At 42.7% G+C, this 25,600-nt stretch overlaps 1 protein-coding gene across 2 annotated transcripts in view; it reads left to right on the forward strand.

The window, feature by feature from the left end:
- LOC144770336 (cytosolic phospholipase A2 gamma-like) overlaps nucleotides 1-25,600 on the forward strand; it is a 902,397-nt gene that overhangs the window by 543,706 nt on the left and 333,091 nt on the right. Inside the window, exons 11-12 of one of the 2 annotated variants that reach the window (XM_078654776.1) lie at nucleotides 15,186-15,323; nucleotides 17,619-17,744. In XM_078654776.1, coding sequence (XP_078510902.1) covers nucleotides 15,186-15,323; nucleotides 17,619-17,744 — 264 coding nt within the window. The remainder of the gene's footprint in view (nucleotides 1-15,185; nucleotides 15,324-17,618; nucleotides 17,745-25,600) is intronic. The other variant, XM_078654777.1, reaches the window with a different exon arrangement.

Here is a 25,600-nt window from a genome sequence, read left to right on the forward strand (position 1 = left end):
TGTATACTATTATCGAGACCAACCAACCCTAAGATCTTCGTAGAGGAATTGATCCCATATGGCCCCAGAACAAGAAAAAACAAAACAGCTTCACTGTAAAATGTGTGTGGTGGGGGTGTGGAGGGGCTCAAGGAGACGGTAAAATCACAGCTGGGTGCTTCATTAGAGGGCAGAGGTGGAGGCTCTGACATGTGTGATGCTTTAATGGGGCTGTAAAGAGAAAGCACGGCCATTTGCTATTCTTGAGCTGACTTAATGGTTTTTGCCCAAGGTCGCACTGTGTGTCAGCAATACAGTGGTTAACGTAACAAGTACTACTGAAGGAGCACCATATGAGGAGTACTGTATGCAAGCAACCCCTCAGACTCTCCACACACAGAGGCCACCTACTCTTCCATGCACTGAACAGGGCACAGATTCCTCACTAACAGTGAAGCCAACCTTCAGCACAGCATGGCATAGTAACTGCACATGTGCTATCTTAAGTGTATTTCTATAGCATATTGCCACCATCTGTATGGCCCCAAAATGCTTTATGCTACATACTGCCACACGCACATGGGAGATTCACAAGAGTAGCTCTGAGATAATAGTTGACTTCCAAATACTGACTTGTCACCTTCAATGGTAAAGATTCCATAAAATCCTCCTGAGGACATATAGTAGGTATGCATTGAAGCAGAGCCACCACCTCCTCTCCCCCTCCCTCTCTGCACCTTTACTCCCACCTCCACCTCCTCCCCTCCTCCCTCCCTACACCTCCTCTCCCCCTTCCTCCACTTCCACTTCCACTCCCACCTCCACTCCTTCTTCCCTCTACCCCCTCCACCTCTACTCCCCTTTCCCTTCCTTCCACCTCCACTTCCCCTCTCCACCTCCACTCCCACCACCACCTCCACTCCTCCCTCCCTCCCTGCACATTTGCTCCCCCTCCCTCCACTTCCACTTCCACTTCCACTTCTACCTTCCTCCACCTCCACTCCCTCCCCCCTCCACCTCCACCTCCACTCTCCCACCTTTACTCCCCCTCACTCCCTCCACCTCCCTCACTCACCCCGTCTCTCCACTTCCACTCCCCCTTCTGCCTTGCATCTCCACTCCCCCTCCTCCCATCCCCTTCCTCCCTGTACCTCCACTCCACTCCTCCCCTCCCTTACCCCCTCCCTCCTTACACCTCCACTCCCCCCTCCCCCACTGCCACCTTCCTGGCAAAAACAACAAAACTAGAACACATTTTTGGTGTTAATTCTGGTTTTTATTAGGATACTTCAGTTGTATATAATGTTTTCTAGGTTATATATAAAGTGACAAATGGTTATAACACTTTTTTAATTATAACTTATAACTTTTAAACATGCTGCACAACATTCAAAATGCTCTGCAACACATATTAAAAACATTAACAAAGCCAATAGCTCTCTCTAAACACTTATAAGGCCCCAAAGGCGAGACCTATTGGCTATGCCAATGCTTGTTCTACCTGGTGCCCCCTTTGAGATGGAAAAAACATCTGGTGTTTTCCCCATACAGAATTGGCTGTTATTTCCTGTCTCCCTGTCCAGTCTCTCCTGGGGCACAATAGGCTAGTGTGAAGTCATGTGTGTGTGATCTAGGCCAGTGCCTTTGAGGTAAGTGTACTAGGTGACAGCTCCATCCCACATCAAGTCTGAATGGCCCAGTATGCCAATAAACAGACCCTCTATTATGTTACTGTCGGGGAGGGCCAACTGCCAACTACACCTAGTCATGTGACCCAAGGACAGGCTGCAGGCACCAAATAGTTAGGACAAGAAAATGCAACTTTCTAAAAGTATACAAAAAAGTGATGGATGGAATGCTTGAATTAAGTCACTGGTAATTACTCAGGGCCACATCCCAGTCCTTCATTATTTTGCACACCATGCCAGCTCAGTTTGCACTCAGCTATATGCAAATCATCATTTACCCTGCTCCAATGAGAAGAGTCCATCCCAAACTGCCAATCTAGGTCCACCCTGAACCGGAACATAAGTGACCCAGGACGCAGACCAGGATTGAATGTTATAAAAGGTTACTTAAGTGGGTGGCAAAATCAGTGCTGCAGGGCTATTAGCACAATTTAAATGATAGATAATGGGTACCTGTAGTACTACTTTACTAAGGGTGTATAAGTAAGTCAAATGCGTCAATCGGGTGTAAGCCAATGTCAACATGTTTAAAGAGGCACTGGTTAACAATGGCAAGGTGTACAGAGTTCTTACGCCAACAGAAATAAATTCAGCAAAACAGGAGGCGTGAAGGCAAAATGTTTGCGAGAAGACCATCCTATGGTTGACAGGTCTGACAGGGACCAAAACAAAACAGTCACTTTGTGAGTACTATAGACAACCTCAGACACATTACAGTGTAAATTGAAGACCGGGTGTAAACCGGAGGAATTCGCTCAAAATGTTTATCAAAGAGAAGACCTTTCGAGATCTTTTTTTAAGAAAGTATGTTGAGGGGTCATGCGGAGTGAGGGAATTCCAAATTCTTATGGCATTTCTAGATATTGATTGGCTCTTGTATCGCTCTCTATTGAAGGTGGGAGGCTTTGGGTTAGGTAGGCATGAGTTGTCTAAGATTTATGGGAATGAATTCCCACTGCTTGTGTCCTGAATCAATAGCCTGGGAAAATTTCAGACTATTTCTGCCCTACAGCTCTCAGGTTATTTCAGGAGGAGGCTCACTAGCATATTTCTGCTGAACCATAAGAGCACTTTAAGAGGATGTATCCGTGACTCTGGTACAAACTGCATTAAGAACCCTGAGGAAGATAAGAATTACTTGAGTCTTATAGCACTGAGGTAAACAGGAAATGTTCCAGCAGATTTGATGTCCGGATTGCCAGTGTGTGATCAAGAAGAAGCAGACCATAAAGAAAAATTCAACCATACTGTAAAGTTGCAGATGCTTTGTCCATAGAAGATGTTGTAATTGTGAGAGGTGGCAAGTGTGTTTCCCCTGAAAAAATTAGTCAGAAATGGATTAAAATGTCCCATGAGTGTCATTTAGGGTCGTCTATGACAAAACGAAGAGCTAGTGCTGCTATTGGTGTCCTTCAATGGATAAAAACATTGAGGCCATGAAGAAAGAATGTATTGTGTGAAGTAGGGCTGAAAAAGGTTTTGAGGTGGTGACTCCACCTTTACATCCCATTTAGTATGTGGACAGACTTTGGGTTAATTTAGAAACTTATATGGTCATCTAACGCAATTTTGTTTTTGAGAGACATATTTTCAAGAGATGTTTTCCCGCAACATCCTATTTCGGACAATGGGGTTTAATTTGTAAATGCTGAAATGGAGAGATTCTTATCTCGTCGCTTCCTCCTCGAGTGATCGCTCCCCTGCCTGCGCTCTCTGTGCAACGTGGTATCGTTATTTCTAAACTGCACTGTTTGGCGACTTTAAAGCGCGTTCATTCCCTTGCCATTACTCGCTCATTTTAGGTAGAGCTGTGCATTATTATTTCTAAGCTGCACTGTTTGATGATTTCAAAGCGCGTTCATTTCTTTGCCATTACTCGCTCATTTTCAGTAGTGCTGTGCATTGTTTGTGAGATCCCCCGGCGCCCTGCTCTGCCCTCCCCTCCATTTTAAGCTTCTTGTTGTTGTTGTTGTGCTCCGTCCCTTGAGCCCGCCACGCCTCCCAGCTGAGCCGCCCTCCCACTAGCATTAAAGCGCGTCCTCTGACCACGCAGCGCTGTGATTATCTCGTCGCTTCCTCCTCGAGTGATCGCTCCCCTGCCTGCGCTCTCTGTGCAACGTGGTATCGTTATTTCTAAACTGCACTGTTTGGCGACTTTAAAGCGCGTTCATTCCCTTGCCATTACTCGCTCATTTTAAGTAGAGCTGTGCATTATTATTTCTAAGCTGCACTGTTTGATGATTTCAAAGCGCGTTCATTTCTTTGCCATTACTCGCTCATTTTCAGTAGTGCTGTGCATTGTTTGTGAGATCCCCCGGCGCCCTGCTCTGCCCTCCCCTCCATTTTAAGCTTCTTGTTGTTGTTGTTGTGCTCCGTCCCTTGAGCCCGCCACGCCTCCCAGCTGAGCCGCCCTCGCCCCTCCCCCTCCACTCTCCTTATATGACAGTAGTTCCCGCGCGCAGCGTTTACGCGCAGCGACAGCGCCCAATCCGCGCCGAAGGTGCGCCAAAGGTAAGCCCGTCTACGCCCGTCCGTGCCTGGACCGCGCCCAGCGCCAGTCCCCCTGCCCCCCGCGCTGCGCTGCCCTCCCGCATCACCTACGATGCCGCCACCCTCCTAGCTCTCAACCCCGGTCGCGCCCCCAACTGCGTCCAAGCCGCTCCCGGACACACCCATGGACCTTTCTCCTGCTACTCCTGCAAATTCAGCGGCACCGTCAACATCTCCGCTCCGACCACACCACAGACTCCCGACCCCAACCACCTACAATGCATCCTCCTCAACACCCGCTCGGTTCACAGGCACGCCATTGACCTATGGAACCTACTAGACACCATCTCCCCAGACGTCGCCTTCCTAACAGAAACATGGATGAACGCTTCCTCCGCCCCAGACATCACCATTGCCATCCCTGAAGAATATAAGATCACACGCAAGGACCGTACCAGCCACACAGGAGGAGGCATCGCTATCGTCCATAAGAAATCTATCCGCATCTCAACCAGTTCTGACGCCAACCTCGCCAACTCCGAACACCTTCACTTCCAGATCCACATCGACCCCAAGACCACACTCAGAGGCACCCTCCTCTACAGACCACCAGGACCCCGCGCAAAATTCAGTGAGGACATCACGGACTTCATCACTCCACACGCGCTCCCCTCCAAAGATTACATCCTTCTAGGAGACCTCAACTTTCACCTTGAAAAGAACAACGACCGCAACTCCACCACCCTGCTGGACAACCTCGCCAACCTCGGACTTAAACAACTAGTCACTTCCCCCACCCACATCGCAGGGCACACACTCGACCCCATCTTCACCTCCAGCAACCATGTCTCCTTCAGCCACACTACGGATCTCCTCTGGACTGACCACAGCTGCGTTCACTTCACCTACAACAAGCCAAAACCCACCAACCACCTCCAACCAACTCTGCAAAGAAACTGGAACAAGATCACCACCGACCAGATCTCCGCATCGCTCCTTCTAAACACCCCAGCCCACTCTTCTAACCCAAACCAAGCCGCCGCCAACCTCACCCTATGGCTATCCAACACCGCCGACACCCTTGCGCCACTGAAAAAACGTCAATGCAAACCTGGCAGCAAGAAGGCCTCTTGGTTCAACGATGATCTTAAGAAGTCCAAGAAACTCTGCCGCTCCCTTGAAAAGGCCTGGAAAAAAGACCCATCCACTAGCACCAAGGACGCCTTCAAAAACGCCACCCGCACTCACCACCAACTAATCCGAAAGGCCAAGAAAACAGCATTCAAGGATCGACTTGACAACAACGCCCACAACAGCAAGGAACTTTTCAACATCGTCAAAGAATTCTCCAACCCCTCGGCCAACTCCAACGACATCACCCCCTCTCAAGCCCTCTGCGACTCCCTAGCCTCATTCTTCCACAACAAGATTGCAGACATTCACAACAGCTTCGACAACCAACCCGGAGACCAACCCACCCAACCATTTGCCGAACATTCTCCCCCCGTGAACACCCTCAACGACTGGAACCCAATCTCCACTGAGGACACAATCCGCCTGATGAATTCCATCCACTCAGGATCCCCCACAGACCCATGTCCTCACCACATCTTCAACAAAGCAGACTCCGTCATAGCACCGCACCTCCGAGACGTTATCAACTGCTCCTTCAACTCCGCCACCTTCCCGGATAACTGGAAACACGCTGAACTCACCGCCCTTCTGAAAAAACCCACAGCGGACCCCACCGAACTCAAAAACTACCGCCCCATTTCGCTCCTTCCATTCTTGGCCAAAGTCATCGAGAAAGCCGTCAACAACCTGCTCGCCGCCTTCCTCGAAGCCAACAAATCCCTCGACTCCTCACAATCTGGCTTCCGAGCAAAACACAGCACTGAGACCGCCCTCATCGCAGCAACAGACGACATTCAAACTCTATTGGACAATGGAGACACAGTCGCCCTCATCCTCCTCGACCTCTCTGCAGCATTCGACACAGTCTGCCACAGCACCCTGTTACAATGCCTCAACGACATCGGAATACAAGGAAAAGCACTTGAATGGATCACCTCATTCCTCTCCGGTAGAACCCAGAGAGTCCGCCTCCCAGCATTCAAGTCCGAAGCCACTGAAGTCATCTGTGGCGTACCTCAAGGATCCTCACTCAGCCCCACCCTCTTCAACGTTTACATGAGCCCCCTCGCGGCCATCGCCCGCCAACACAACCTCAACATCATCTCTTACGCGGATGACACTCAACTAATCCTTTCTCTCACCAATGACCCCAGCACCGCCAAAACTAACCTACACGAAGGAATGAAAGAAGTTGCCGAATGGATGAAACAAAGCCGTCTGAAACTGAACTCTGACAAAACAGAAGTCCTCATCTTAGGTACATCCCCCTCTGCATGGGACGACTCTTGGTGGCCGGAAGCCCTTGGAAAAGCACCCATCCCGACAGACCACGCACGGAACCTAGGCGTCATCCTGGATTCTTCACTCTCAATGAACAGACAAGTCAGCGCCGTATCCTCATCCTGCTTCAACATTCTTCGCATGCTCAGAAAAACATTTCGCTGGATCCCCACCGAAACCAGAAGAACAGTCACCCATGCTCTGGTCACGAGCCGACTGGACTACGGAAACACCCTCTACGCAGGCACTACCGCTAAACTCCAGAAGAAACTACAACGAATCCAAAACGCCTCAGCCAGGATCATATTAGACATCCCGCGCAACGAACACATCTCTGGTCACCTGAAAGACCTCCACTGGCTACCCGTCAATAAGAGAATCACTTTCCGACTGCTAACCCACGCACACAAATCACTCTACGACATCGGACCAGAATGCCTCAACTCACGACTATCCTTCTACACCCCCTCCCGCCAACTACGTTCTTCCAGCCAAGCCCTCGCCACTGTACCTCGCATCAACAAGACCACCATGGGAGGCAGATCCTTCTCATACCTGGCTGCTAAAACATGGAACTCACTCCCCGCTTACCTTCGCCTCACCCAGAACCACCTAGCATTCAGAAAGCAACTTAAAACGTGGATATTTGACAAGTAATCCTCCCCCCATTTCTAAGCGCCTTGAGACCCTCTGGGTAGGTAGTGCGCTATATAAATTCTCTGACTTGACTTGACTTGACTTGACTTAAAAGAGTTGTTGTCAATTGTCTTAAGGGTTCTGTCTATCATCCCCAAACCAATGGGCTAGTAGAGTGACTGAACAAGTTGGTAGAAGACTGCATCAAGTGGGCTAAGAACAATAATTACAATGTTGAAGAAGCCATAAAGTCTATGCTGTGGTTTTACCGCAATACCCCATATTCCGTGACTAATTTACCTCTGCTCATGTTATTAAGAGGTCATCAACCTATCATGGTACTGTATTCAGCATGACTGGTTAGATCTATTAGGCACAAAGTGCTTAAGACTGGTGATGAGGAAACCATACTCCAAAGAGTAGTTGAGAATCAAAGAAAACAAAAGGTAGGTATAATGTCAGAAAGTCTGTCAAAAATATGGTGTTCCAAGTGGGCGATCTGGTATGAGTGAAGAAACATCGTTTTGTTACGAAAGGAGATGCAAATGATGGTGATCCGGGTAAGATTGTAAAAGTGTGTATGCTGTGCAGTATGTGTGGAAAGAGGACATTGGTGGAATGTCGATGAAGTTGTTAAAGATTCAGATTAAAATTGTTAATCAGAGACTCTTCATAGATAAAGGGATTCCAAAAATGTTGCTCAGTCCAAAGGTGGTCTGGCTGGTCCTTCTGATATGATTTTAAGACGATCGTGCAGGGAAAGATTTGTGCCTTGGAAGTTCAGATGAAAAAATTGTTTTTTGATATATACAGTTCTTGACCTATAAATTTTTTTTTTAAAACACTGATATTGTGATTTTTCTTTTCTTTGTTTGTTTATTTTAATGTATATCTTTTAAAGAGATTTTGGATTTATAGTGGATTTATTTATGTGTGCATTGTATATGTCGTATTCATAAAAAAAAGTCTTCTTATTTATTTTAAAAATAAAAGGAGATAATATGTTGTACCTTCACCATGCATTCTTGTCAAGATGTGTATGGAATGTAATGATGTCACTCTCTGCGATTGAGTGTCTCATGCAGGACATTCTATTTGTTGTCAGTAGGAGCATCTCCTTTGAGGAGATGACAGTGGTGCCTTTATGTGTTACTGCTCTTTGAGTAAATACGTTTTTATCAACATCTACTAATGTGGAGCAGGTTTCTACACTCTTGACTGCACCAATGGATTTATTGAATGTTCTTGCAAAGCTTAATATTTTTGTCAATATTGATTACAAAAATGTCCCTTCCAGCGCAAACATACATGCTGATTCACGGACTTTGAATATATTTGCCATCGGTTCACCCACCAAAAAAGTAAACATGGCTACTCTTACATGCACACACACACAGGTGGGGCCAGTACGGATTGGGATGAAAGCCCATTCAAAGATGGCTGCCAGTGTGTGCACATTCACATGCAATTACAGACATTCTGAAATGAGATAAAGGGAGAAACAACGTGACCCGCACAAGGAAAATTATATACAGATTGTATTTTTTGCTAAATAATGCAACAGTATTTTCCAGACATGTAACATGAACGCTTTCCAGAGAGAAGTGAAGTCCGAGTCTTGAAAGTTGTATAGGAAGACTTTTTATTCATGAAAAATAGAAATTCAGAAAATTGCTAGCTGCCAACGTGTTTCGTCACCACTGTGACTTCTTCAGGGCTCTAAAATCAGTAGAACTGTGATAGATAGAGCTTGCATCGCTTGGACAGAAATACATCAAAGAGAGGACATTTAAAAAGATGTCTCCTAATCCCCCTCGTATTCAGTCTGGCTTTTTAGATATGTTCTGTGTTATACAGCAGTTTTCGGTATTTTACATCTGCATCACAAGGATAATGTCAAGGGTAACATATAAATTTGCATTATTGTGCTTCACACATTTGGAAAGCGATAAACAAAGTTACAAGTACTACTATTTTATGTGTGGTCTTTCACAAGATTTGGATGAGAAGCTAACACAGGGAGGGAGTTAGCCTCAATATCCCCTCTTGCTTTACTACCAAAAAGTAAGTGCTATCTGTTGTGGCTGTTACAAACATTCAGAGATATCATGTGTAGTGGGGTATTACCCATATATTCTGGATATATGATAGAACTATCTTCCTCATTAAGTCACTTACAAATCTAATACTTCGACATAGCTCTATTTGCACCACACGTTTAAGGTACTTTAAAACACTGTGCATACCTCTAAAATCAGTAGAACTGTGATAGATAGAGCTTGCATCGCTTGGACAGAAATACATCAAAGAGAGGACCTATGAGGTATTAAATACACATATTAGGTTGCTGTATATTCGTATAGATGGTATACACAGAGTAAATAAATTCAAATAACACTTACATTTAAAAAGATGTCTCCTAATCCCCCTCGTATTCAGTCTGGCTTTTTAGATATGTTCTGTGTTATACAGCAGTTTTCGGTATTTTACATCTGCATCACAAGGATCTAGGAGTACATAATACACCTAAGTAACAAATCGCTCTGTATGATGTACCATACTAAGATGTTAACAATATTCAAGATCTTCTACTTACAATGTCAAGGGTAATCTGATATATCCCCAGTAATATCTTTCTTATTTTTGCATGCCTAGGTCTTGTAGTGTTATGGGGCCCATCAGGATTTCTTCAGTAAATGGCGGGCATCTATAATAATGTATAAGGATCTTGATTTATACATACATTATATTTAATATTTAGTCCATGTTGATAGGTCTCCTATTTCTGGAGGCTGACCCATACATTAGCACAATAGTCTAATCACGCCACTGCCTATAAATACTTATTTTGTGCTAGCGTGTAATACAATTCCGAAAAAATAGAAAAATAAACGGTATCTTTTGCCACATGTACATTTTATGTGTGTGATGCCTGATCACCTTCTATTCTGAATATATGTAGAAAGGAATGGCCACCGCAAGCTAATACTGCAGAACCTAAATGTCATCGCGACCCGACTGATACAAGTGCCATAGGTCTCACTAGCATAATATAAAGAGGCTCCCATCCAAATCTCATTAGGGTAAAGTCGTGACCTCAATAGAAGGTACAGATCTTAATATACTATTGTTAGAACGTTAAAGTTTCCCTATAATTAGCCTCAACTAATTCAATGTGTACAAAAACGAAGCCGAGGCTGGATGCCACATTGCGGTTTTAGCTCCACCTCAATAACAGACAAAAATAACCCCAAGACGGGCACTTAAAGTATATTTGCGACGCGTACTCCATAGCTATTACGAATAGTCCCATGTTTACATCAACTCGAGCCAAAGACAAACATATCAGCCGGGTGTGATGAACGCTCCCATACTCCCGAACAAATTATAAGTACTAGAGAGGGATTACTAACGTACTTACTTTTAGCGTGCCGTCAGCGTCGTGTGCATGGTCCCTTCCAAGTGAGTGAAAGAACCCATATGCACACGTCTTTAAATACCCGCATTGTCCACCCTAATTTGTGTGCTTAGAAACAGCTGGGCATAGTTGTTTTTTGCCGCGCATGGCTGTCATGTCGCAATTCATGACGCACACATGTTCATGGGAGTTGTAGTCCTAGAAGGCGTCTCATTATTTGTGCGTCGTTTCTAGACAACAGAACGTATATCATCATATCCGACGTTTGGTGGTGGTGATGGGAAATGTAGTTATAACAGCCCCGTTCTCTATTTGGACCTGTCGTCTCATCTATATCAGTGCAGGTTGAGCACTTTACCAATACTCACGAATACCTATTTCAGCTACGTTATTCGGCGGGAAAGTCGGCGCCATTGCTAAATATACGTTTAACTCCATATTTGCCATTTCTACCAAAAGAAAGCAATTTTTAGTTTTCAATTACAAAGTCAGCACTATGTAATCGTATTTATCCTCGTTTTAAACTGTCAAAAACGGATATTGTGATAGTATTCATATGTTTGAAATTCAATGGGACAAATACTGTGATTAGTGTATTGATAGTTCTCTTTGGCTAGTGACAATATTTTTCTAAAGTCACAGTATTTAGATCATTTTAATGATATATTTAATATCACCAATGTCTATCGACATATGGTAGCCGCCCTGTATTATAACTAGGGCTAATTCGTATGGCTGGGGCAGAAAAAGCTAAGAATAAACCTATTCTTTAGATACTATTCACTGCTGGTTATATAAGTTTATGTCCATATTGTGCAGGAAGGCCCATAAGGTTTTTTTAGATTTAACATCAAGTATCAACATTGTCTAGAGACACATAATTCTTACATTTTTGACGATTATGTTTTAGGATTTCTATTTAGGACATAGGTTCTTTCACAGAAAAGGGGGCTGATTTATATTTTAGGGGATTTGATGTTGTACTGAGATTAAATCCCCATATGGCAATTGATATATTTGCAATTTAGCATCATTGGACTAGCAGATACAATTCATGTTAGAGTATTGAAGTATGCAATGAAACATACAATTGTTTATGTCCATGTTGGAAATTGGACAAACGGCTAGGTTCAATAGGATTAACACTCTCATACAGGTTTATAAGAAATTATGAAATTCATTGATAAAGTTAAGTCCTTCAGACACAGCCCTCAGACGACATATCCATTTCGCCTCTGTTTGTCTCAGTCTAACCATTCTATCTCCTCCTCTATTTCCTGCACGTATGTGATCTATAGCATGGAACTGGATCTCAGTCTGCAAGGGATGTGTCTCTGCTATATGTTGGGCTACCGGGGAGCGGTCATCTGTTTTTTTGATATCCCTAACGTGTTCTTGTATTCTTATTTTGAGTAGTCTACTACTACTTCCCACATATATTTTCCCACAGAAACATTTCAATACGTATATGCAGAAGGTGGTGTTGCAATTCATGAAGGAGAATATGCGGTAATCTTTTGACCGATTATATTGAAACTTTGTACACCTGTTAATACCAAATTGACAGACATTACAGTTTCCGCATGTGTGGAAACCCACCACGCCGGTCGGCATCCATGCATTTGGATGGGATTTTCGTTCTTCGACAAGACTGGGACATAACATGTTTCTAATCGTTTTGCCTTTACGATAAACAACTTTTGGTCGTGTGGAGATGGCACTGGCTGGAACAGTGGTACTTTGTAAAATGCCCCAGTGTCGTCTCAGAATGTTATAAATGTGGCCACTAAACATGCCATATTCTGTTATGAATGCAACATGCTCATTGAATTCATCTTTCTTCCTGTTTTGCTTGGCTACTAAGGTTTCTGATCTGTTAAGTTTTTTAACTCTCTTTTCAGCTTTGTTTAGACAAGTTTCTGAATATCCTCTTGTCTTGAAATTGCTTTGTATGTTTTTTAGGGTTCTGTTAAAGTTATCCTCCTGACTACAATTTCTTCGTGCACGGACCATTTCTCCATATGGAATGGCTGAAATGGTAGCATCGGAGTGGCAACTATCAGCATGCAACACACTATTGCACGCTGTGATCTTTTTGTGCATGTCGCTCTGGATTTTATTTCCAACCGCATACAATTTTAAATCCAGATATACAATCTCAAATTTAGAACTATTGGTAGTTAGTTTCACGTTGAAATTTTTTTCATTTAAGTAGTTGAAATATTCTGTAAACGCTGTTTCACTGCCCTTCCATATTAACAAAATGTCGTCAATATATCTGACGTAAAAGAGAATGTTATCAAGCCAAGGTCCTGCACCTGGTCCCCAAGCATGTTCCCGTTCGTATAGCCCCATAAAGAGGTTCGCGTATGATGGTGCCAGTCTAGAACCATTGTAAGTAGAAGATCTTGAATATTGTTAACATCTTAGTATGGTACATCATACAGAGCGATTTGTTACTTAGGTGTATTATGTACTCCTAGATCCTTGTGATGCAGATGTAAAATACCGAAAACTGCTGTATAACACAGAACATATCTAAAAAGCCAGACTGAATACGAGGGGGATTAGGAGACATCTTTTTAAATGTAAGTGTAATTTGAATTTATTTACTCTGTGTATACCATCTATACGAATATACAGCAACCTAATATGTGTATTTAATACCTCATAGGTCCTCTCTTTGATGTATTTCTGTCCAAGCGATGCAAGCTCTATCTATCACAGTTCTACTGATTTTAGAGGTATGCACAGTGTTTTAAAGTACCTTAAACGTGTGGTGCAAATAGAGCTATGTCGAAGTATTAGATTTGTAAGTGACTTAATGAGGAAGATAGTTCTATCATATATCCAGAATATATGGGTAATACCCCACTACACATGATATCTCTGAATGTTTGTAACAGCCACAACAGATAGCACTTACTTTTTGGTAGTAAAGCAAGAGGGGATATTGAGGCTAACTCCCTCCCTGTGTTAGCTTCTCATCCAAATCTTGTGAAAGAACACACATAAAATAGTAGTACTTGTAACTTTGTTTATCGCTTTCCAAATGTGTGAAGCACAATAATGCAAATTTATATGTTACCCTTGACATTATCCTTGTGATGCAGATGTAAAATACCGAAAACTGCTGTATAACACAGAACATATCTAAAAAGCCAGACTGAATACGAGGGGGATTAGGAGACATCTTTTTAAATTTCCTCTCTTTGATGTATTTCTGTCCAAGCGATGCAAGCTCTATCTATCACAGTTCTACTGATTTTAGAGCCCTGAAGAAGTCACAGTGGTGATGAAACGCGTTGGCAGCTAGCAATTTTCAGAATTTCTATTTTTCATGAATAAAAAGTCTTCCTATACAACTTTCAAGACTCGGACTTCACTTCTCTCTGGAACGCGTTCATGTTATATGTCTGGAAAATACTGTTGCATTAATTAGCAAAAAATACAATCTGTATATAATTTTCCTTGTGCGGGTCACGTTGTTTCTCTCATTGTATGTGATGTTCTGCATCACTATTTAGGGGGTGTTTACGGGTCACGCCCTCGACCAATACGCACAGGTTTCTGAGCACTAGATAAAAGACTATATACAGTGGAATAGTGTGCAGGTAGAAAATAGCTCTGACCCCACCCTGTTGCTGAAATGAGATAAACAGTGATTTAAGAAGATGACATAGGCAAGTGGTGGTGAGGGCTCAGTTAGCAATATCTAGGTAGTTGCTGGGCCCCTGTATATTTCAAAAGAAATATAGAACTCCTTCAATTAAGGAATACAGATACCACCATGAGTTGACTCCAACATAAGTGCCACATTATTTAACTGATGGAAGGTTTTTAGAATATTACTAAGTAGTCCTCCAGAAATTAGTGCTCCATAATGACCTGTAAGTCTCTGGTACTGAAAATAACTACTTTCTATGTGGGTGACTATGTTGTGCTTGCGTTAGATGCCTTCACACACATAGAAAGGAAGCAACTGCCAAAGTGGACTGACCCTTTGCCCACGTTGTAGGCTGTGAATGAAAACTGTGAGAACATTGGTTGAACAGCCTGTGTTTTCAAGCATTTTATGTTAATTACTAATTAGTTGTCCAGTCTCAGGGGATTTTTTTTGTGTAGAAACGTGTCCCTCGCCGCCCAAAAACAATTCTCCTTACAAGCAGGCTCTCTTGCACCGTGGGTATCCATTATTTTAACTTCCAAAAGGACTGGGCAAGTGAGCGTTGCCAGCATCATTTAAAAAACATGCCATGTCCAATGTAGTGAAAGTCACTAATGCAAACTATCAAAAATGATCTTGGTGTATTATTAAATGTCTAAATAGCTGTCCAATATTAAATCTCTATTTCATGCACTGTCATCTGTTATGCATTTGTGTGGCTTTGATAAATCACGTTCTCCATTGTAGATCACCTTATAAAAATGGTCCTATGAACATGTTGTTTTTCTGCATTTGATATGCACTATTACATTTTTTAAGAAAGCTTAAAGATTTCAAATTAATTACTTTTGCTTTTAAAGAGAAACGTAGTGCCAAACCTGTCTCTTTTCAGTTCTGCCTCCAGGTACTTCTACAATTTTTAACTTGGCGTATATTACTGACTTGAATCGGATACTTGCACTTGTGACAAATAGCATTGGCGGAGGCGACTCAAAGCCATCTTTACTGACCTTGATCAACAGCATGTCAGGCAAGAGACCTGTATTATTTTCTCTCCTGTATTTGTCTCACTGTAACTGATTTTCTTCACTATCACTGTTTGTTATGTTGCTCAGTTTTTTTGATAATGTTTCCAACGCAGTTTTACCCCCTTAATCCCTGATTTACAAAAGGGCATGGATCTCAGCAATGAGAAGTCTCATTAAGGAGGTGCCACCATGAGTTCTGAGACTCCCCCATGACTGCGGTGCCGTGAGTGTGGAGATCATTTGTGAATTAGGCACTTATTGGCTATGGGGCCTATTTAAAACTTGCTGCTAGGGTGGTAGAGTACCAAGCTCTGTCTGCGCTATGGCAGGCCACCCACCATATTTTGGAGTTAACTCTTGTATGGGAGTCTGTTTTCACAGCAGGGGCTTCCACTAATGTGGCAGGGGCTCGTTCAGTGAACATGCATGTCAAGGTAGCTTGCTTGATATGTGTTTTTATATTACAGAATGCAGAAGTGTGCTTCTTAAATACAAAACCAAACGAGCAAAGAGTATTGTCTAGCCTTTGCACCTGGGACATTGTTTTAAATTTCTTGCCTAGGTTTTCTTGCCTTGCATGACCAACCTGAGCAGGAATTATGAAAGGTGGGACACCCAAAAAGTGTAGGCTCTCTGACATTCACCCACTAGCAGTCCTGTGGTCGATGGGCAACTGGCTACACATTTTCACAAGACGAGTTGGTTTGTTGATACCATGCATGACTTGGGAGTTTCAAACAAGAGGTGGTGGTTGGCAATATCAATTGCAGCATAAAGACAAGCAATGCCAGGGGACATGACCAGATACAAATTCATCTACTTACTGGAGAGTGGCAGCTTTTCTACTACAGTTGGATCAGGAGATAGTGAAGATGATGGTACTCTGGAAGATGGTTAGATACTGATTATTTTCAGGAATTTGCCAGAGAAACGGAAAGTGAAGCAATGACGTTCAGTTAATGAGCCCTGGGACCGGCTTTCAGGGTTTAAGGAAGTCACATTGTGTGGACAAGTATTGATTATGGCCAATATAGTTATAAGTGCCTCAGGAGGCAGAGATATATAGATGAGTAACAGTGAATTATGGCCATGTTTTTCACAGAGAGTGGAAACAAATAACAATACGAGTGAAGCTCAAGATGTCTGTAATGTCACTCAGAATTCCCAGGTGTAAAACATCCCCAAAATTCACCTTGTACTAATTTATAATTTGTTGTTACATATTCTCCCCCAAATCATCTGCCTCTGCTTTCAACTGCTGCACAAGGGCAGAGGGGTACTGGGGGAGCCATACATAACATAGCCTCTCCTCCTTGTCTCAAAGTGAAATAAAAAGACCTTGCGTCCTGCCACCCAACCCTTCCACTCTCTGCCCTCCAGAAGCTCCATAAGCTGTATGCTCCCTGCTCTCCAGTGCTGCTTTGACAGACTCTCAAAGAAAGAAAAACGGGCTGGACTGTTCCCATGGGGCACAGGGTCAAGACTGATTTGCATATAGCTGGGTTCAAACTGGAAAGGCATGGTGAGCAAAAAAACGATGGATTCAGGCCCAGATCTCTGGGGTGAATGTATGACCTTGTTCTGCATTCTGTCCATCAACTGTTGTTTTTGCAGACTCTCAAAGAAGCCCGACAAAGGATCCTGGAATTCCTTTATGATGTAGCAACACTGGGAACAGCTTTTGTTAACAACTGTTGCTTCGTCACAGCAGTGAGCTACTGGATTTCAATCCAATTATTCATGCTAATGGCTCTCGACCAGAGCCATGCATAACATCATGATAAATGACCAATTAAGACATCATCATAGGAGGTTGATTTTAGAAAGTGTGTAGGAAGATAGTCAAGAATTACCTTGTAAAAAGTAAATATAGGTGCAGGATATATGTGGTACTCAGGAATTGCGTTCTCAAAGGACAATAAAGAAAATCAGGTGACTAGCCTGCCCCCACTTGCCCATCTTGAACTACAATGACTAACAGTTATTCCACCCACAATATACCATCAATATTGTTACCTTGGGGCTCAATGGGATACCTAAAGTACTCTCACATCTCTGATGCAATTGACCTATTACGTGTATTCATTAGGGACGGATCCCTACAGAATCACATTGGTATGATGGATTTTTACATCAGTTGCTCTTACCATTGTAGAGTTTATTCCGATTACTGCATTGGTTATGTTGATTGTTGCATGAATGGCATGCTTAGCTCTGCCCTTTCCATTTATTTATGTTACTTCAAAACAAACTTAAGCCATATTTCCTGATGAAAACTTACTTTCCTGATCACATAGGAAATGAAGATAAATCCAGCTACAAATTGGCAAAGATGATGGCAGAATATTGGGATACAATCGACGACAGTGCAAAAACGGATGCAGTCTCAATTCTATCAATGACAATGGCACAGGAATTTAATCGTAAGTAAGAAATGTGGTATATTTTAGTGCACTAGCTAGTGGCGCTTATGGGGCGCAGGCTTTTTTTGGTAGTTACAATTCCAGACCAGGATTTACTAGCAATAAGCATCACTGCGAGGACAACAACAAAATGGCACTAAAAAAGTCAGTCAAAACAAGCATTCTAGCTATCAGCTTTCAGACATTTCTAAACTGTTGTGGTGGGTATAGAGTAACTGGCATTTTACTAAAACCCCTGGAGGTGACTAAGGACATCTCTTATATTTTTGCAGAAAAGGAACTCTGCCATAAATCATGCCCACCAAGCATGTGATAAGTACACCTCATCAAAAAGTGAACGACGTGCCAAGTTCTGGCAGCAGCCACTCTCTCAATTCTGCTGACGGAAACGTTTAACTAACAATATATCTGCCACAAGGCCATTGGGCAATTTCCTTCTTTTAGAATGCCCTGGTCGGGCCAACATTTCCATCATATATTTTTTTCTACCCTGGACTGCCAGCAAAAGCATGGTCGTCTACCATAGACAAGTACCATCACCTGATGGGAGAAAACCGCCAGTGCATCGAGGCCATTTATCTTTACTGAAACAAAACTTTTGGGGTCTTTTTCAAAAACAGAACAAAAGATTGCTGCTTTGACTTTAGTGGAATTTGCACAGTAGGCAGTGAGATGCTTGCTTGTACTTTAAAATGTGCTGTTCAAGTTCTGGAATGACCCTCATTTTACAGTTTAATGTTGATGAAAAGCCTCTACTATGCTAACGATGGAGGGACAATTTGTGCGCACTGCGAACCGTTCAATCTCTTTCAATTTCTTAGCAAATGTCTATGCTCTACTTCCTGTGACCCACCATTTAAGACACCCTGAAAATTGATACTACCTAGTGGAAGGAGCGTACAGGTCAACACATTAGTAACAATCAATATTGAGTCCATAAAAGTTTGAGATCCAATGCAAGCTTCCTTTTGTAGCAAGTCCAGTCTTTTATTGTTATCCGATGATAATTATTGATTTTCTGTAAATTTTTTTGTTTTCCAAATAATTCAAATTATCCAATTATTCAAGGAAATATTCATACAATGCAAACAAGTACACTCCTCAGCCTAAGCTTTTCGTCCCAACCAGGACATCATCAGGGCTGTAAAGGAGAGAAAAATGCAAAAATCAAGGTTTCCAGAATACTGCTAGCTAATCGATACATTTCATATTACACCATAATTACAACCAGATAAGATTACTTCATTCAGTTTAAAAAAACTCCCCTCCTGGAAGCCTGCCTATATAACATTCTATTTCCTGTAATGCTCATTCTTCTGCCTATTTTACAATCTTCTTGCTTGGAATTGTGGTCATCTACAAAACAGCAAATGGTGGGTACATCACACTGTCATTGTAAATTCTACAAAACTTTTTTATTTTTTTTATTTTACACTTTCTTCAAAGAAGCAAAGGAGGCCAACTAGTCCCCTCTCTGTTTCTTTCTAGACTTATGAACCGAAATCTTGCACTCCTATTTCTCCCCGCATCCATACATCATATTTATCTAGTCTCTTTATATGTGTAACTAATGTTTCTTGCTAAATGAAATGTCTCACCTTTAATCCAATTACTTCTGAGTTTAATCACTGCTGTGGTTTCGCTATTGCAGTTCTATCAATTTGGGGGGTCCTCTGTTTGCTGTCTGCAATTTGCTTATCTATTAAAAACTGAATCAAAAAGCCCTGTATTAGACTTAACTCCCAGATTGACCTCCCTTCGTATATATTCAACTCTGGTTCACTCACCTATAATTTATCTCTCAGATTAGTGTCATTATACCACAGTTTCTATGCAACACCACACCCCTCCCCAATGGAACCTCTATCTGTAATTCAAAATCCACAAAATCACCAATTCCCTTCCAAAGGTCTTATCAGGATGAGCTTAAAATCTCAGCTAAATGCTGGTGCTATGCCCTCACCTTGTATCCGAATTTGATATAACTTCTCAATTCACATGATCACATATTCCTGATTCGGCGACATCCTGGATATGTCTTATGCCCTGTTAACAAATATGAGACAAGATGCCAAATCAGGCGTCGACCCCCAAAATAATGTGTATCCATTCACCATACCCCATTACATGAACTTCACTCAACATTAACCCTCCTATCTAAACCGATGCTGAGTAGTCACCTTATATGCCATTTTCTTAGACCATTTCTCTTCATAATTTGATCAATGTACAACTCTTTCTATTGCCCAAGTCCCCTGTAAAAAGATAATATCCAAATGCCAAATCAGGCCCCAACTTCCCAAGATATGTTGGCCCATAATACCTAATTTAATGAGCTTCAATATGAGCTTTCCCATGGTCCCAAAAAAAGATGATCCCTTATTACATGTAAATATTCTCTCCGTCTTCCATCCAAACATCTTATCTGTATAACTACAAAGAAAGTATAGTATAGTATAATTCTTTGAAACCATATCCCCCCACGAAACAATTATCTATCTTCGTAAGACCGCATCTCTGCGGCCTCTCACCTGATAAATCCAAGAGTCAGGCACAAACTCATACTCAGGAAGAACATATTAATCCTATCTCGTGTATACTTTGTGCCAAACCACGAATGAACCCAACACATAGGCACAGCCGATCCCCTACGCCTTGTATCAAATATCCTTTCTTATTTCCAATCAAAATTACTTCTTGACCCATAGTACATATATAGATGGCAGGCAGCGACCTTACATACTCCTCAATACACAAAGTATACCCATCGTCTGGGTTGTTTTAGCGCCCCCACTGCCGGGTCACATATGTGTCCCCCCCCAGTTTGTGAATATAATCTTTCATCTTAATTATTACTCATGTGCACTATGGACAGTCCTATTTGTAATCACCTATTCTAATAAAAAATCAGCTTACATTACCCATTCAGAAGAACCAACTAGAATAGTTCATCAATCTGAAGTCCACGTTTAAATCTATGGACCTACTGTGAGCATGTCATTCCTATATCAACAACCAACCCCATTTATCCTAGGAAATATTGTCGTTCCGTATCGCTATTTATCTCCAAAGTTACTGCTCTGCAGCGAATTATCCACCTAGCTTCTTGCTTTCTAATATTCAATTCCCAGTCACCACCTCTGATCCTAGTAATTACTTTCTGAATTCCATGAAACTTAAAATCTGTGACAATTCTGTGCGTTTCATTGATATGTTGTAAAATAGGTGATTTAAGATCCTTGTTAACTATTTCCCACTTATGCTCCTGGATCCTAATCTTTAAAGTCCTCTTAGTGATACCAATATTGATTTTCTTAGACGAGCATTGTATTAAATATACAACGCCCGTACTGTTGCAACTAATGCATTCTCGTATTTGATAGCACCTATCTGTATTGTAGCTGAACTCCTTAATCCAATTGATGCCCAAGTTACAGATACTGCATGAGCTACATACGTAAAATCCCGTGGCTGAGGTATTTATGTATCATTCTTGTATTTGATAGGTTCAACGTAATTCCTCTTTACTAAGTTCCCTATAGTAGGGCTCCTTCTGTAAATTATTTGGGGTCTATCTCCAATTACATTTACTAAACCCGGAACACCAGTCAGTAAATGCCAATTTTTTGCTAAGCCTTTATAGACTTTTTCCTTCTGTTTACAAAAAGTAGTAACCAGAGCTACTCGATTGGTCGATTTTGATCGAACCTTTTGCACCAATGTGGTTTCTCTCTGTATTAACTGTACTCTGTTCCTAGCCCCGTCCAAATTTCTCTTGGCAAAACCTCTATTTGGAAGCCTTTGGTTCAAATTAACCAATTCCTCAGTAAAGGAACTTTCCGTGCTACAAGTCCTAAGAATCCTGACCATTTCCCCAAAAGGTATTCCATTATTGACCGAAGCTGGATGACTACTGGCAGCCCTTATTATCGAGTTAGTGGCGGTGCTTTTTCTGTACACTTTGCTTTTATAGAATCGCCCTCCACAAAGAATTCTACGTCCAGATATATATGTGTTTTATGATGGTTCATAGTGAGTGACACATTGAAATCATTTGTATTCAGGTATTCAAAAGCCTCTGATAAACCAGTCTCTGTGACTCTCCACAACACCAAAATGTCATCTATAAATCTGCCCCAAAATAGGATGAAGTCCGTTCATTTTGTGGCCTCTCTGCTCCAGGCATGCTCCTTCTCAAACCAACCCATAAATAGATTGGCGTAAGAAGGAGCACACCTGGAGCCCATTGAAGTCCCCCTTATCTGGTGGTACCACTCATCCTGAAATAGGAAATCCATATTTTTCAAAATTATTGAGCTCATCTCTACAATCATTTTGGAATACTCATTTAGACTGGCACTATGGCTGCCTAAAAAGTGGTTCAAAGATTGTACCCCTTTATCATTATGAATGCAAGTGTACAATCCGACTACGTCAAATGTTACCAGACTCATACCAGGTTCCCACTTCACATCCTGCAACTTGTTCAAAACATCCATCGTGTCCCTAATGTAGGATGGCAAGTTGATTACCAGAGTTTTTAAAAATACATCTACAAATTTCAATAAGTGTTCTGTCACACTTCCTATGCTCGACACTATAGGCCTACCCGGGGGATTCAATCTTGACTAGTGTATCGTGGACTAGTGTATCCTTCTCGATGGTATCGGTCTTCTGAATGAAAAAGGCGGAACATTCTTGGGATGTGGTCGGACTGCATCTTGTAGTCGTTGAGGTGCTTCCTTAGTTTGAGTTTTGGTTTAACTCTAAGACTTTTTTGGGCGATTTCTAGCTTGGTCTACTGGGTGGCTGAAGAAGTCTGCTTTAGTGCGCTTGATCTTTTTGTAGTAGGCATTTCTCTTCTTCCTTAATAGCTTAAGGTGATTAGTAGATGGGACTGATCACCAGTTCAGTTCAAGAGTTTTAAGCGAACGTCTATCTTTATTAAGTAGGCCATTGTACCAGGGCTTAGAGACTTTAGTGGAAAGTCTCTTTAGTTGAAGTGGTGCTACCTTATTAATTATCGAGGTCATAGAATTGAGGTAGTGGTTGGTGAAATTGTGGACATCTGAGGTGCCAGCAGGTTGCCGGAGAAGGTTGTAACTTTAAGAGGGTAGTGTGTTGGGGTTGAGTTTTTTTAGGTCTCTTTCCCAAGTTTTTGGTTTTGTGGACTGGACCGAGTTGAATTTTACTGTTTCCTTGATGAAAAAGGTGATGATATGATTGTCCGACCAGTCACAGGGTGTATCACCTCTAACTGGATGATGTCGCTTTTGGAGATTATTAGATCTAAGATTGAGCCTTTATTATGAGTAGGGCTACTTCAGATTTGGGTGAGGCTAGATCGTCAATGAAGTTTTAAAGACTGTTGACTACTGCGTCATTGTTGTCGTCTCAGTTGAGATTGAAAATTCTCCAAGGAATATTTGGGTAATTTGCCGCCCGCTGTTGGTGGAAATCATATCCATGAGGTGTTTGGTGAAGATGAGGTTGTCACCTGGTGGATGATAGACGATGTGCAGCGAGAAAGCTGGTTTGCTGTTGCTGCTAATGTCAAGGCAAATGTATTGGCAAGAGGTGAAAACCGGGGAAATGGATCTCTTAACAGTGATGTTGCTACGATGAATACAGGCTATACCTCCCCCATTTTATCGATTCTGTCCAGTCTGATGATGTCGTAATTAGGGGGAACTAGAATGTCAATAAGTGGAGTGGAGAAATCTGTAAGCCAGGTTTCGGTTAACATTAGTAGGTCTAGTGCCAGTGAGATGATAAGGTCAGCTATATCCGCCGCATGTCTAGAGGCAGATCTACAGTTGAGGAGTGTGCATTTAAGATGGGGTGTGATGAGGGAAAAGGATGGGTCCTGGGAGAGAGGGACACTCCTAAGGTTGTTAATGATGACCCCTCTACTGTTGTGTCTCGCAGATCTGAATGGATTGAGGGGGATAGTAGGTATGGTCATCTGAGAAGAAGTTAGGCAATGCGTGGGAGAGGGTTCATAAGAAAGTAGGAGAGATAGGAGCTTGCTCTGAGAGTACAGATTAGGGCTTCGAATAGTGCGTGATTATGTATTGTGGTGGGGAACTGTTTTCCACCTGGGAGGATTGGGTTTAGGGGTGTGAGTTATGCGGTATGGGCGGTCATTCGAATTAGAGGTTCTGAAGGGAATATTACGCCATGGTTGTCTCGCATCATCTCCTTAAAGGATTGGAGTTCCTTTTTGATTTGGTTAAGAGCAGACATTATTTCCTCTAGTCTAAGTTCGGGTGTAGTTGTGAGTGGGTTTGGTGGCTTCGTTGTGCATAAGGCTGGCTGCACTGGTATAGGAATGGCTATAGTTGAAGGTAGTGTTGTGCTAGGGGATGAAATAGTGGAGGCTGTAGCCGGCTGAGTTGAGGGGGTGGCTGGTTGTTGAGTGGTATAGGGAGGGGTGGGAGGGAGTAGGGGGTACTCAGAGGGTGATGTGTTATCCGTGAGGTGATGTGGTAACACGAACTGAGGCAGCGCCAGGGCTCGGATGGGGTGGCTGTGATGGGGTGAATACTTGTCAAGAGTAGCGTTATGAGGCAAGGATGTCGTTAGAGGAGAGATGTTGCTGTAAGGGAGGAGGGGGGCTACGGTCTTGTGTTGGCAGAGTTTAATATCAATAAGAGGGACAAAAGCTGTGTTGACCATGCTGGGAGGTAGAGTGTGTGGAATTGTCAAGGTGTAATATGGTGAGTTGTTGGAGGGGGAAGAGTGGATGGAGGTGCCGAGGGAGTCTGATGCCAGAACAGGACGGGGTGGGCGAGAGGCTAGGATGCCAGGCATGCTAGGTGGATTTGGTGCAGTGGGGAGGGGTGTAATGACGGGAGAGGGGAATTGGGTGGAATCCTGGGACTCCGATGTCGGTGGTGGAAAGGAAGGAAGAGGGATGTACGGCATGCTGGGTAGTTTATGAGGAGTGAGGTGTGGTGTATTGGCGGGGGGTGAGTTGGGAGGAAGTATCGTAAGCCTCCGCTGTTGGTGGTGGACAGGGTGACTGAAGGGGGAGGATGTCAGTCTGGGTAGGTGATGTAGCTAGTTGTGTGTTGGGGCTGGGAGAGGATTGGGTGACTAATTGAGGTTTATACACTAGGTTTTTAATAGTGTGAAAGATGTTGTCCAGGAGATTACGGTTGTGGTCTGTGGTTTAGATGAGGATAATTCCGTTATTGTATATTGTGATCGTTGCTATCGCATGGAAGAGCTGGGAGGGGCAGATACAAACAATATAATGTGCGGTTTTCCTCGAGGAAGAGGTTGACAGTGAGGTAAGGAAAGCTTTCCTCCATTGGGCTCTTCACTTTGTGTGGAAAATGAAATCAGTGGTAGTAACCCCATTGTGAGTTGAGAAATAGGGATCAGCAAAGAGAGTTTCAGGGTGCAGATTTATGAAATTGTGTTTGAATCGTTTGGCTGATTTTTTAGTGAGGTTGGATGGATAAATGATGTTGTAAGTGTGTATGCCTGTGCGTTCCATTGTTAGAGTAGAATGAAGGGGGAAAATATTGGGGGAGGAGAAGGGACCTAGGCTAGGGGAAGGAATTATGGGGAAAGAAATGCAAGAGGAATAAGTGGAGATTCTAAGTAGAGTGATGATCTGCAGGCACTCCATGGTAAAGACAGTCTAAGATGGCCGACACATTGGGAGAGATCTACCTGAACATCTATGTAGTCTTATGTCTATCTCCATTGTACGAGGGAGCCAGCATAGTAGTCCTATTTCCCTGCACATTAGGGCTAGTGGGGATTTAGGGTTATCCCAAGTAAAGTCCACTTTCAATGTCCGTAGGCCTGTAATGGGAGGATTGTCCGGTTTCAGTAGAGACTAA

Source organism: Lissotriton helveticus, chromosome 7, assembly GCF_964261635.1.
Source record: "Lissotriton helveticus chromosome 7, aLisHel1.1, whole genome shotgun sequence".
Classification (NCBI taxonomy): Eukaryota; Metazoa; Chordata; class Amphibia; order Caudata; family Salamandridae; genus Lissotriton; species Lissotriton helveticus.